Source organism: Astyanax mexicanus, chromosome 1, assembly GCF_023375975.1.
Source record: "Astyanax mexicanus isolate ESR-SI-001 chromosome 1, AstMex3_surface, whole genome shotgun sequence".
Taxonomy (NCBI): domain Eukaryota; kingdom Metazoa; phylum Chordata; class Actinopteri; order Characiformes; family Acestrorhamphidae; genus Astyanax; species Astyanax mexicanus.
Genome location: NC_064408.1, coordinates 69188994 through 69204337, shown reverse-complemented (window position 1 = coordinate 69204337; position 15344 = coordinate 69188994). Strand labels below are relative to the sequence as shown.

At 36.3% G+C, this 15344-nt stretch overlaps 1 protein-coding gene across 8 annotated transcripts in view; it reads left to right on the top strand.

The window, feature by feature from the left end:
- Positions 1-15344, top strand: part of LOC103031412 (nesprin-2) — a 157193-nt gene that overhangs the window by 80634 nt on the left and 61215 nt on the right. For 5 of the 8 annotated variants that reach the window (XM_049482150.1, XM_049482120.1, XM_049482135.1 and 2 more), the window contains 9 exons: positions 2462-2551; positions 3483-3581; positions 4781-4852; positions 6941-7672; positions 9112-9615; positions 11034-11152; positions 13316-13433; positions 13601-13723; positions 15160-15315. In XM_049482150.1, the coding sequence (XP_049338107.1) occupies positions 2462-2551; positions 3483-3581; positions 4781-4852; positions 6941-7672; positions 9112-9615; positions 11034-11152; positions 13316-13433; positions 13601-13723; positions 15160-15315 (2013 nt within the window). The remainder of the gene's footprint in view (positions 1-2461; positions 2552-3482; positions 3582-4780; positions 4853-6940; positions 7673-9111; positions 9616-11033; positions 11153-13315; positions 13434-13600; positions 13724-15159; positions 15316-15344) is intronic. The other 3 variants (XM_049482127.1, XM_049482143.1, XM_049482156.1) reach the window with 3 other exon arrangements.

The following is a 15344-nucleotide window of genomic DNA, read 5'->3' as shown; positions in this document are numbered from 1 at the left end:
TCATGAAATTCTTTCTTCCTCAAATGTACATTTAAGGCCTTTTTTTTGGAAGAAGAGAACTAAGGTTTAAAGGAACAGCAGTTTTATATGCTTTGCCCAGTAATTCAGAGCTAAGGAACAAATGATTAGAGTTTGTTAATGGAGCAACACCTGGGAAGTACAATTAAGATAGGTAGGTGAATGTTTAAAACAGTTCTGTTTGCACTAGTTAAAAGTAAAAATCCACCCAGGGTTTTGTTCCAACTGCCTGGGCCAACAAAAATCCCAGGGGGAATTTTTACTTTCTGGACTACCCACCGCTGTGTAAGTAACTGTAAATTTACATAGGATCTCTGGTGGATTTCTTGTTTTACAGAGACTCTAAGACTAGGTCAGTGGCTGAACTGCACTCTGCAGGGCATTACACATGTAGTAACATATGACATTGCAAAGGCTGTTATTAGTGTAAAAATGTCTTTATTTTAAAACATTTCTAACTGTTGTTCATCTCACTACCTCGTAGTGCTGTTATCCAATCAGAGGCGATGAGCTAGATGCCGAAATCCTATCGTTTCTCCCTCCACTCCTCCACCAGACTAAAGCAGTGATATACCGGATCACTTTTTTTTCACCAAAAACAGCTCACATGGCATTCATTCATACTAGAGAACACAACTAGATATTTTAAAATGAATGAAAAAACAATGGATGAGCCCTTTAAACATATAACTATGCAAAAAGCTACCAGCCCTATTCTACCAGCCCTGCCTCCTAATCCAGCACTGTACAATCCATGTAGAACTGAGATAATATGGCTGATGTGCTGCAAACACACTAAAGAAAAGCAAATCATAGCTCATTAGGTCTTGGCCTGGGCTGACTGACTTGTAAAAGACAAATAAAGGTAATCATGATCAGGACAGCTCTCCTGAAAACTGGATAGATGGATGGATGGGTGGAATTAGCCAAATTAATGTCTTTCTATATTAAAAAATGAAATACAGCATAAAAAGGAAGGAAACATGAAACTTCCACTGACATAAGAAACATTTTCTTATCATCTAACTATAGCCCAGCAGCTTGTTATGTTAATTGGAGCTGTGTCACTCCCTTATCCCTGTGTTTCTGACTGTTTTATGATCTCTGTTAGATCATAAAAAATGATTTATATGATATGGGAGGGATTTGAAAGGTCATGACTATTTTTATGGTAACTGTCTGCTCAGCTGTTGGAGCTAACTCAGACTTTTTCATTCACTGACCTTCAACATTTTGTTCTGGATCATGTCTTTGTGATGATACAGGAGTGATTAAATAGAACAGAGGTCTCTGGACCTCAGTATATCATGGGAGGACAGGACATTTCAACTCTTTCATGTCTGTGTAAATAAGAGATAGGGAGCAGGACCTGGATTAGGAGCCAGTTTTAGTGAAGGGGATATGTGATAACCGTTGCAATCATGTCTGAAAAAAAAGAATATTTGATTTGGAATTATAGCTGATAAATACTGATAAATACATTCCACATGTCATGGTACAGGAACTAAAACTGTGTTCTATCATTTTTTCTATGCCTCACAAAAGCTAAAGAACATGGCACTGACCTGTGGGATATGCATGCAGGGCCTCCTGCATTGAATGTGAATGTAATTTCTGCCATAGTCATTTGTCTACTTGCAAGGACAATTCTAGCCAGATGCTGCCCGTCACAATCATTACCACTTACTGAGCTGTCCACTGTGGGTGATGTTAACTTCTATGTATGTGTGACACTGTGGATCAAAGAATATTAAAGAATTGGAATTATTAGGACTCATTCAAACTGCAGCAACTCTTGCCATGAGCATCCTGACCAGTGCACATAAAAAGTACCATAAGACGCACTAGATTATAAGGCACACTGTCAATAAGCGTGTGCCTTATAAAGCTGCATTTTTTACCCTGAGTTTTCCGGTAAGCCAGAATGTTATTAGCTAGCGGTTCCTCCCCCGTAGCTTGTTTTAACATGCAGGCTACAATCTGATAATACTCACCTCTAATCATCAAAAGAGCTAGCACGGTTAGCGGCTAATACTAATACTGCTCCAACAGTGCTAGGCCGATAATACTCACCTCTGAACGGTGAGAAAGCAAATGCTAGCGCATACTGGCAAATTTTGGGAAAAATTAAAGCATTTTAAGTGCACCTTATAGTGCGAAAAATCTGGTAACCAATTATGCTTCTTTGAAGCTTAAAGTGTATATTATATAAATTATAATCATATTTCATTTATACATTATAGGTTTAGAATAGGTTTTCACACACAAAGTATTGCTATTAGTAATAACCACAACAAGCTCATTCTCAGCGAAACACCAGACCTGATCATGTTATTAAACCATTGGTTAATTAAAAATATTTGAACTATTGCAGCCTTCTCCATTTCTACCTTGCGTAAATGTGAGCAGTCTTATATGAAGCTTACACTCTCTCTTTTTCCAGGCTGCTATTGGTCCATCTCTTGCTGATATCTCTTCCTCTGAGCAAGCAGCTTCATCCAGCCTGACTCTTCAGTACCCAGAAAATCTGCCGGTGAGTTTAATACCCAGTTTTATTAAAGTTCTGACTGAGCTTATTTTAGTTACGCTCAGATGTGCTTTGCCTAGCTTAACACTGATTTGAATGATTTGATCACACAATCTGGAATAGTTTAGCCTTATGTTCCATCTGCACATTACCTGCAAATGATGAGGTGATTTAGCACAGTGATGGATTTTGGAACAATGGAAATTTAAACTGTCCTCAGGCAGGATTCTTCACATCTTTCTAAAAAATTGATTATTTAACCCCTAACTACCTCACCATGAAAGAAGGAATGGAAGATATTTCCATTTATGAAGTACAAATACAAATAAATAGACTACAAAATGCTACCATTATTATATTTTGTGATTTAAAAAAAAAGATTTACTCGTCTACTGTGGTGGTGCAACAGCACCAATTGATTTTCTGCATTTAAGCATGTTTGTTTCTTGTGGTGTGCTACAAAGCATTGCTGGCTTGCATTTTTTACAGTGACCTCAAGTAATATATTTTAGCCTAACATAAATCTACAAGTTGGCTGGGATTGCACATTCAGGTTAAATGGAACACCTTCTTGAGTAACATACACACTCAGAGTCTACAGTTTGTGTAAATAGCTCTTTTAACATATTTAAACAGATTACCATTTAATCTCTCCACACTATTGAAAGATAAGGGATGTAATTTAACTTTTTACAACCTTCATTGTCAGTTTGCTATAATGGTGAAAGATATCTCGGGTGATTTACTGTTTAGGATTGCTGAAGACTTCTTTACACTGTAAAGCATCACTAATGCTACTATTGCTATTGCTAAGTCAAAGTCACTGTTTGCTGCTATATAAAACCTGTCATCTGTAGTTTCTGAGGATGGGTTTTAGATTTAATGAATTACATTAAAATTTAATGCTTTAACCATAAATCCTGGAATCATGAATCAGATACCAGTGGAAAGACCATATGCTGAAGAAGAGGATGATTATGAGGATGAAGGCAGTCACTCTTCTTCCTCTGAGACTCTTACCTGCAGTGTTGCAGAGGTACAGAAGAAATTTCTCTTAATCTTCTGAAAGGTCGCTCTGATTCCACTTTCCTGATCTGATCTGGTGGATTTCATTGGTCTACAATTCTTTGCACTTTTCAAACTTACTGAAATTTTAGACTACAAAACATTATTCTGAATTATACTAAATCCATTTTCTTTGTGACTAATGTGACTAATACTTTTTCTTCCTTCCTCTCCAGTTTACACAGCTCATCTTCATTTATCTGTTCTTTCCTTCTTCACTAACAAACAAAACGATTTCTGTACAGTATAATAGAAAATGCAGTCATTAAAAAAAGTGTTAAGAAAATTGTTAAGAAAAAATAACATTAACCATTCAAAACACATTTTGCATTTAAATTTAAAATGTGATAACTAAATCACTTAATGTAGATACAGTTTTTCAGTCAAAACAGAGTTGGTACTTATCAAATGGAAGATTATAGGTTAATGTAGCTAACACATATTGAGCTTAACCTCTTAAAAAGAAACAATAATTAATTAATATACTTAGAAGTTGATTTGATTGATGTGGTTTAGTACACAGTATGATTTTAATAAAAATCATATTTAAATTTTTAAACTAGGCATGCAAGATATTAAGTAAATAAAAATGACATTGTAATATATACTGTTATGTTATAAAAAAAACTGGAACTAATTAATAATCCAACATGTCACAAGGAGTGGAATAAAGTTATCCAAAAGCAGTGTGGAATGGTGGAGGAGAACATGCCTAGATGCATGAAAACTGTGATTAAAAACCAGGGTTATTCCACCAAATATTGATTTCTGAACTCTTAAAACTTTATGAATATGAACTTGTTTTCTTTGTATTATTTGAGGTCTGAAAGCTTAGCATTTTTTGTTATTTTAGCTTTTTCTCGTTTTCTGCAAAATAAATTTGGGAGAAATGTTGTCTGTAGTTTATAGAATGAAACAACAATGTTTATTTTACTCAAACATAAACCTATAAATAACATCTGATTCAGAAACTGAAGGGATCTCTTTATTTTCTTTTCACTTGTCATTTATTTAGGTCACTTTAGCCAATTTCAACAGCCTTTTCACTTTCTAAACATTGGCTGCATGGAGCTGTCAGATACAGCTGCCCACTTCTCCTGTCTTTGATGAATTCTGTCTCCATCAGATCTGCTCTTTAACACTGTTCTCATCCCAACCTCTCTAAATCAGGACCCAGACGACATTGAAATGGATGAGGAACAGACTGAATCAGAGGCTGTGGTCCAGATCTCTTTCACTGAGGTAAGATTTGTCTTCTTGTATAAACTAAAGTCCTTTTTTTTTCTCAGCATATTTTATCTAACATCATTTCAGTAATATGGAGACCTGCATTCACTATATGTCCAACGATTATTTGTGAAACTCCCCTTTTGATGAAACCATACAGCTACTAGAAATTGCACCCATTGCTGACACAGATAGATGTGCACATGTACACGTACAGCTTGTGTGGTGTTCGGGTCTGTGGGACCCGTTTTCATTTTTCATCAAATGATACTAAAAAATATATTTTTTCTAACTCAAACTCATTGGCATTGGCTCATTTTTTGTGAAAAACATATATCAAAACACATTTTCGACTAATAAACATTGCTTCATTTGTAAATTTGAAGCTAAACAAATATTCAACTCATATCTTGAGTTTAATTCATTTTCTTTTGCATTTTATTAAAAAACTAATAAAAAAAACGTGTAGCACTTTTTGAAAGAAGGTACTGCTAACATAGAACATAATGCTCTGGAGGAGATAAACATACGGTAACTAGTGCTGGGCGGTATGGCCAAAAATGCATATTACAGCATGACAAGGCTTTAATATAGGTTTGTGAGCCACTGTACTGGTAGGAGTTCATATAATATCAAACACTAAGGCTTTAAATTAATATTGGGTTTACTTTGTCCCACAAAATTACACAATATATGAATAACTCAGACTTAGTTAACAGAAAACAGCTGAAGAATATAAACAACAGACCTTAAAAAGAGATACACCAACAACTTTAAAACGGCTTCCTTTACAAAATATAAAAAATATTTTAAATAGTTAAATAAACACTATAAATTGTCCTAAAATATTCAAAATGTAAGTATTCAAAGAGATATTTCTCATAAATTCCTTTTCACAAGTTTAACATAAATTTTCTAGATGTTATTCCTAAAGCCATTAGAGGCATTGCAGTATTAAAATGACAAAAAAAATCACAATTTCCTTCTTTCTCTAGTTAACAAATACATTTAAATCATCCTTTAAGCTACAGTGTTAATATATTTGAAAGGGCTGTAGGTACTGCTCTATTTTTACTGGGATAAAAACACTCATACAGTAGAAACAACAGCAGGAGGTGTTCTTATTTCTCTTCAGGCAGGACGGAGCTAGACCAGCATATGACTCCATAGGCCTGCGTGTGCTTCTTTGACGGTTCTGTTCTGCACGGCACTCCACAGCGCCTCTAGTGGTATGGCGGTATGAGAGAAACGCATACCGGTTTTAGTTTCGGCTGCGGTATACCACGTTAACCAGTATGCTGCCCAGCACTAATGATAGCCCGATTGGGGTTGAGCTGTGGAGTAATAAAACATGTACTCTGGAATGATGGAGCTAGTAGTAGTGTAGTAGTGATCATACAACATCCTGAACTCACTAACTCTTGTGTGTGATTGTAGTTAAATCCCTAAATCAATACTTCAAAGTGTAGTAGAAATCCTTCTAAAGTAAAGACAGTTACTCCGGCAAAAGCAGGATAGACTACTTTTATCCTTGATTTTAAAAGAACCAATAAAGGAGAATTCGTCCTCTTACTTTTGTTTATTAAAGCTCATTTTCTTAAGTTTTGGGATTTTGTGGATCTGGGAAGAATGGATAATTGCACCAAGCGTGTGCAGAAAAATCATTTTAAACTGGGCGGGTGTAATGCGGGCTCCTTTCAGAGCGGATTAATCAGAATCCAGGTTATGTTCAGTCAATGAGAGAGAGAGAGAGAGAGTACTCAGTCAGAAACTTCACTCCTTCATTTCTTTTTTTACTATGAGTGAATGAGCTACTGAGCTCTAAGTTTCCCCTTCTGAAGTCTCCATTGCTCCACCAGCCGCTCGCGTTCAGTAAAACTGAGCCAGATCCTCTTTTAGAGGCTGTACGCTCTTGTGAAAAGCGACTCAACACCCCAGTTTTTAAAATTAATATATTAGACTTAGCAGTGAATGTCGTTTGAGCACACTGGTGACATTAAACACAATGATTTATCCCTTCTTTTAATGCTTCTACTTTCAGTTTAGAAACACAATAATACAGACTGCCACTTTAAGTGAATGTTATATTCTTACTTTTAACAGGAATCTTCTTCGAAAGAAGAAACAAGTTCCATGGAGTCTGAACCATTAAAAACTGAGACTGAACCCGGAAATACTATTTCATCCACACAGCTTACGAGATTCCTTTCAGATATCTCAGCAGCTGAAGACACCGCTACTACTTCAGTACCTACTGTCAGTGCCCAACCTTATCAGACACAAATACCAGTGAAACATACCATACTTACAGATACCGAGGAAGAAATCAGAGAAGCAGAAACTGTGGAGGAGCCTAAATATCTGACAGTGAACAGTGTGGTTCAATCAGTAGAGACAGGGACACAGGAATCATCTCTGAAAGAAGAAACAAGATCCATGGAGCCTGGACCATTAAAATCTGAGACTGAACCTAGAAATGCTGTTTCACCAACACAGCTTACAATATTCCCTCCAGATATCTCAGTATCTGAAGACACCGCCATCATCAGACAAGACATCACACGAGCAGAAACTGTAGAGGAGCCTAAAGATCTGACAGTGAACAGTGTGGTTAAATCAGGAGAGACAGAGACACAGACGTCTGCTGCACAGCCTGGTCTGAAAGATAAAGATTATAGAGAAGAGTCTGCTGACATGGAAGCTTTGAAAGTGTCCATCTCTGAATCACCGAAGACTGGAGCTGTGATGAGCACAGACATCTGTACTTTGCAGCAGACAGTCCCCACACTGATCCAGTCTCAATCAAATACTGGTCCCCAGCTCAACACAGCACTGGTAAACTATTACTTTACTGCAGTGTGTTGTATCTTTAATGAGTCACTTAATGTTTAGTGGTTTTAAAAAGCCATTAAAAAGTTTGGACTCACTTTTTATGTATTATTTAATGTTAATATTATATTAAATTTTATATTAAATTTTTATATTTTATTAAATATTATATAAAATATAATATTACTATATTTTACACACTGTAAGTCGCACTTAGGATCCTTCAATTTTCCCAAAAATCATAAGTGTGCCTTATAATCCGGTGCGCCTTATGTATGAATTTTACCAGTCAGGTTGTAAAGAGCAGTAAAGTTACTCAAGCAATGAGGCTGGAGCAGTATTAGCATTATCCACTAACCGCGCTAACTGCTAGCTCTTTCGTAGTTCAGAGGTCAATATTGCTAGCAGTTATCTGCTAATGCTAATGCTTTTGCAACCATCCTTATTGTAAATCTGAAAAATCTAAGTTTACTCTGGATAAACGTAAGCGCTTTACTCACCCAAATAAACAGTTGTCAGGAAGAAATCTGTGTAGATTAAAACCCTGTGTTTGTTTGACTTAAAAGAGAAAATAAAAGCGCATGCACTATATGTATATTAAACACCAAAAAGTATTTCAAATGTTAATGTAGCAGTAACTTTGGGAACAATAACTATACATTGTAATTAGCCTTACTGGTAACATATTGCAAAATTAGCAGGACTAACTATGGCATTTCCTCATTAATTATTAATTGACACATTTTAACTAATGTCTCAATTCATTATTATTTTCAACATTCTTATTGCTTTTATTAGCATGATATTAGCTTAACAAACTTCTCATTTTTATACTAATTACCGTGTTTAAACTTTTGTTACAATACAAAAGTAACAGTTTAGAGTTAGGTTTGGACGGTATTTTATTCTATTGTGATAAATTTGGTTAACGTGATGCACAACATACTTTACTGAGCATATTGTGGAAATCATTTTAGGACCAACAGCACATTTAATTAGAAATAGTCTAAATTCTCCTGTTTAATTGTTTGCATTGCAGAAATTTTAATAATGTATAGTATTACGTTTGAGAGTATCGGTTAAGGACTATTTTTTTTAGAATTTGCTGCTATGATGCATTTATCGTCAAATTAGAATATAGCAAGAAATTTTTTATGTTGCCCGGCCTAAATTAGATGCATTTATGTAAAAAAGTATGCTTTTTTGGCCAAATTAGTTTTATATCATTATAGTCTTTTTTTTTTATTGTACTTTTAATTGAGAGGCTGGCATCATGATGATAACCGATGGTGGATTGTGAATGGTGCTCCATCCAAATGCTCTTGTTACCCTTTCCTGTACAGTAGATTCTAGTTCAAGCTCTTTTTATAAAAAAACAATGATTGAGCAGATTTTCCAATACTTTTTTATATATAATGTTTGTTTGTTTTTTTTCCATTTAACAGGAATCACCTCTAAAACAAGAAACAAGATCCATGGAGTCTGGACCACTGAAATCTGAGACTGAACCTAGAAATGCTGTTTCACCAACACAGCTTACAATATTCCCTCCAGATATCTCAGTATCTGAAGACACCGCCATCATCAGACAAGACATCACACGAGCAGAAACTGTAGAGGAGCCTAAAGATCTGACAGTGAACAGTGTGGTTAAATCAGGAGAGACAGAGACACAGACGTCTGCTGCACAGCCTGGTCTGAAAGATAAAGATAATAGAGAAGAGTCTGCTGACATGGAAGCTTTGTTAGATCTTCCAAAGACAATAACTGACCATCTAGAAGGTCCCATCTCTGAATCACCGAAGACGGGAGCTGTGATGAGCACAGACATCTTTACACTGCACCAGACAGGAAGCAGTGAAGTCAGTGAGCCAGTGAAGACTTCAGTCCCCACACTGATCCAGTCTCACTCAGACACAGATACTGGTCCCCAGCTCAACACAGCACTGGTAAACTATTACTTTACTGCAGTGTGTTTTCTACTCAGTGTCTCACTTAATGTTTAAATATAAATATATTTACTGCATTCAAAAGCTAGAGTCATTCCCTTTAATGTACATAATGGCAATAGCAATCTAAACCCATGATTCAAACTAATATCATTAGGCAAAGGTAACGCATACAATATTATATTGTATTGTGATAAATGTGGTTGTCATAATGTACAATATATATGTTAATTAGCAAATTATGAAAACTTTTGCAATATTGACCAACTGCACATTTCCTATCAAAGATTGTAATGCAATTTGTAATGTTTATATAATGTTCTTTAGCATTTTTTCATAAAAGCAGTTTTTTTAAGAACTGCTCCAAAAGCATTTTATCTATGGGAGGTAAATCCTGCCAAAATTAAACTGAAATAAAAACACTAAAATGAAAATGCAATTTCTCTTTTTCCAGACATGTGAAAATATTTAACATGAAATTAAATCACTGAATTTGCAACTTTTTCCCTTGAGCATGGGTCAAAAGTAACCCAATTAAAATTAAAAAAGGCTTTTTGCCATCTCATTGTCATTACCATACAGGTATTTCACAGTCCAGTCTAAAATGAAAAAGCTAATTGTGAAAAGAAAAATAAAAGCTTTACTTTGACCTTTCCTTTTCTTAATGAACTGCATAATAAATATCAAACCTAAAATCAAAATGCAATAGTAACGTTTTATTTATTTTTCTTTGCCATAGGCTGCATGTCTGACAGAATTAAAATGAAAACACAAAATAGAAAATTCAATAGCAAAGTGACAGTTTGTGACTCAGTATTTGACGTGGACAGCGCTTTAAGTATCAGGAAAAAAGGCTTATATATATTTTTTTATTTCTAACTTATATGCCATTTTCTCCCCAATTTGCCCAACTCACTCATTAGGACTCCTCCTATCAGTAGTAATGGCATCAGCTCACAGACACCTTGTGCTGATTAACATCACCCTTTGGAGTGATGTGGGGAAAGAGCGCCATCTACCCACGCAGAGAGAGCAAGGCCACTTATACTCTCTCAGAGCTCCTGCAGCTGATGGCAAGCTACATGAACAGGATTTGAACCAGCTATGATCTCCTGATCATAGTAGCAGCGCTTTAGACTGCTGGGCCACTCGGAGCCCCATATCTACTATATTTTGTCATGACACAATATTTTTACAATATCGCCCACTTTTATTAGAAATTATGGTGAATTTTTTTTGCCAGTTTTTTATTATTGCAATTCAACTTTTGAACCATGATGTACATTTTTTAATTATATTTTACAAGCCATCAATAATTTAGGCTGAGCTAACTGTATTACCAGATGGTGGGTTGTGAATTACAGCAGAAATATGCTGTATGTTTTAGCACACAGTTTATTTTAAGCTTTCTCTTGTAGCAGATTCAGAGTGAACTGATTAAGCAGAAAGATCTGATTGGGGCCATTGCTCGCCATGGCAGCACCTCCGACCTGGAGCAAGAGGAACAGACACAGAAAAAGACCAAGAAATATGCTGGGTAGGATACTGCTTACTTTTACAGTGACCACTGGAGAAAATTAGTCTAATTAACATTCTTTTCTAATTTAATTCATTTTTTAATATTATGCACTAACTAAAAATGTTTTAAGGACTTTTACTTGAAAATGACATATTTAATCAGAATGTTTTCGTCTTAGTTCCTGTTTTATTTAAATTATATTACACACAGAAGGTATTATGCAATTCTCATTTTTAAACTCTTGAAAGACTGGGTCCAGTTTGAATCACTTTGAAAATCAGTTTTTGAATGAGTGCTGCAATAGATGTGGCCCCTGGACTCTGTTTCTTTGCTGGATGATTTTCCCTGTTTTTTCCATGACCCTTTTAACCCCTTTGATCTCTAGTGCAGGGGTGTCAAACTCATTTTGGCCGAGGGCCACATTAGCATATTGGCTGTCCTCTGAGGGCCAGATGTAACTTATAAATGTAATAAAATGTAACCAGATGTAATATAAAATGAATGTAATTACTCCTTAATGTTAAATAACTCTCAATATATTATTTATTCAATCAAATATTACAGTTGCATGGAAAAAATTTTGCTTGTTGCTCTATTAACATAAATCCTTTGTCATGTTATGAAATCCAAAAACTCCATCAATCAAGAACCAAACTATTCAAGTGAATAGAAATGACATAAAATACAAGTTATATTAACTGTGATCAAAACGTTTGATACTGAAATAAGGCTTAATAAATATAAAATCAAAAATTGTGAGCTGTTAAGAACATGTGACAGATTTAGCATTTCCTCAGATTTAGCAGTTCCTCATACAACCACTAGTGGGAGCTGCTGGCCCGCAGTCTTTACTTAGTCAGAGCTACAGCACAGCCACGGGCTACAGGGCTCAGCTGAGCCAGTCTGGAGCGTTTTTACAATTTTTAAGTTCTTCCGTGTATGAAATAAAGGTTTTAACCCCACTAACCGGATAATACAGTTCATCTTTCAGCCCAAGCAGCTAACAGCAGCAGTTCAGAGAAGCCGTCACGGAGTCACTGCTGGGATATTAAAGGCTATTGGAGGTTATTGAAAGGGTTTTTAGGGACAGAAATCAGTAAAGGCTGGTTAGATAAGTGATTCACGTCCTCGTCCTTTGCTGTGGTGAAACTGTGACTAGCGCTGTCACAGTGATGTTTATTAACGTCATTAAAACAGATTTTGTCAGCTATTGTCTTATAAATATTTACACACAACTTATATCTCTCCTAAAAAGCGTTTATTTTGGTCAGTAACACTCTTAGTAACACAAAAGGCATACCGGTCTTTCGCCTTGAAGCACAGCCGTCTGTCTGCATCAACTTTTCTTTTTCTGGATATTATGGGATAAACATTTGTATGTCTCAATTACACCCGCGAAGTTACGCCTTCCCTCCGGCAGGGTTTCCACATCAATGACTACACTGCCGTGTAGTGGCAGTAAGCCGTAACTTCGCGGGTAATACAATCGACAAGCATTGTGGGAAATGTAGTTTTTGGTCAAAAAACGCTTCTGACCTATTTATTATAGACACTAAGATTTTACAAGCTCTCGCGGGCCACATAAAAGGACGTGGCGGGCCACATTTGGCCCGCGGGCCTTGTGTTTGACACATGTGCTCTAGTGCATTAAGATGACCGGTCACTGCTTTTCTGCTCTGATGCTGCCCTGATCCTGCTCTACCACACTGCTTGCTTTGATGCACCCTGCAGATTTATCTAGCATGACCATGTGTCCGATTGATTATCCCGATTAGACATTAAACTAGTTTATTCTTCTCATAATGCACTTGTGTATTATTCAAATCTTTATAGCTCAATTCTTGCTCACATGAAATATACATCTTTATATTTCACATCTAAACAGTTATTGTACTTCTGTTTTGTTTTGTTCAAGCTCTGGTATCAACCAGATTAAAATTGGTCCCCTCCTTGAGTCTTGGTTCCTGTTAAGAGTGTTTTACGTGTCATTATTGCTACCAGCATGTTTTAAGGAGGCTTGGTTCTGGATGATAGTAAAGCTGTTGTTGTTACATCATCATTTGTAAAAATGATATATATATATATATATATATATATATATATATATATATATATATATATATATATATATATATATATATATAAATTGTGTAAAATAGATGTGTTTGCCTCTTTATTAAGGTCCAGTAGTAAGAGACCCCATGTTCCTGGACAACCAGGGGAAATAGCAACAGCCAGAGATACCTGGACGCAGCTTCTCCTCAGACTTCAGGCTCTTATGGAATCAAGCTCTGCAGAGGTCAGCTCTTTCCCAAATATTTCAAAAAATAAATAAAATAAAAATATTGACACCCTGGATGTGACAGTGTATTTATACAGTGTGTTTTTTAATGACTTACGTATAAGATGTATTATATATCTACATTTTGTATTTTTAATGAATTTATTTTTTCACATTCTCTGTAGGTGACAGGGTTGTCTCCACATGATGGAGCAGGTGATACAGGACACTCCATCATGCAGGAAATGCTTGGATATTCTGATCGACTCTGTCATATCCGGCAAAGTGCATGCAGAGTTAGTACATCGGTAAGACTGTCTATTCCTATATATAATTTTTGTGAACGTTGAACTGAACGAGTCATTAGTTTACAAATAATGAACAGGAATGTTGTTTACTCTCATGTAAATGAACTCGCAACCAAGCCAGAGTTAGCTTATGGAGAGGCTACTCACTTCTTATCTCCCCTGTTACATGAAAAAAACGACTTCAAACCATGTGCGAGTCAAAAATGAATGTGGTGAATGGAGATAAATGGCTAAAACCACAAATGAAAAATAGTAACTATTCACTGGGATGTGAATGCCACAGTTTCACTTTGTGATTCTTTAAGTATGTTGAATGTTGAAGCTATTATTCATTTTTGACTCACTGTCAGATTTGCTTCTGAGATTGGCTTCCCTGAAAGTTGTTTTGTATACTTAAGAGTACCATATCTTTTGCCATATCAGGCACTCTTAAAATATTTTACTTATCCCAAAAACCGTCAGTGTGCCTTTTAATCCAGTGCATCTTATGTATGTATTCTACCAGTCAGGTTTTAAGAAGCAGTAAAGAGACTTCGCCAAATTGCAGTGTTATTTTAGTTTTCCAGCACCGGGGCTAAAGTAGTATTAGTGTTACCCACGAACCACGCTAGCTATTTCCCCGTTTAGAGGTGAATATTATTAACCTGTAGTCTGCTCGGAGTGGTTAGCCACTAATGCTAATGCTCCGGCCTAGCACTGGAGAAATGTAGGAATCTAAGCTTACTGTAAATAAACAGAAGCGCTTTATTCACCCAAATAAGCAGTTTTCTGGAGAGAAATCTGTTCTTAGCCTATGCTTTTCAGTAGAGCCAAAGACATTACAAATTATGAGAACAATCATTAGTTGAAATATAAGTGGAGGTTCTCAAAACTCTCAACATGATGTGTGTTTATGGATGAAGTCCTGCCCGTCTACAAAGAGATATAATCAACTTGCTATTTATGCTGTGAGCTGAGAGGGGCAAGACGATTGTGGCTTTAGTGGGGAAAGCTCTTTCTTAGTGTGGAGATCTGTGCAAGTGCAGTAGCCAGAACAAGCCAAAGAAAATCAGTGGTTAAAATATGTTTCTTAAATGGTTATTTGACTTTGAATCAGTTTCAGTTATTTTGGGCTTCCTCGCATTCGTACAGATCATAGCCTAGGAAGCCTGGCTGTAAGGAAGCCTGGTAGCTTTGCAACAATGTTCATCAAGTGAACGGACTTTTCTATAAGAACCTTGGTAGAACCCAAGACCGTTTGAATAGCCAAAGAATGTATTATACTCTGGAACTGTTTATTACTGACGATTCCTAATGCTAGTTCTTGACTGTCTGATCAGTTTTAACAAGTCCATTTAGAAGAAACGAGTTAATCCGGTTAAATGTATAGGTACAGAAATGCTGTCTTTGTGTAGTCTTAGTGTTCCCAGCATGAGTCTGCTGATTATTTCCTTCAGGCTGCTGCAGGAGAGGAACAGGAAGCTGTTCAGTCTGAGCTGTGTGAGACCCTCACTGGTCTGAGTCACTCACTCGCCAGCGTCACTCACACACTACTCCACACTCCATCAGAGAACAGCAGAGAAGCCTACCAGCTCCAGCTGCTAAACCTGCAGGTAACATGAATCACATGATGCTGAGCGCT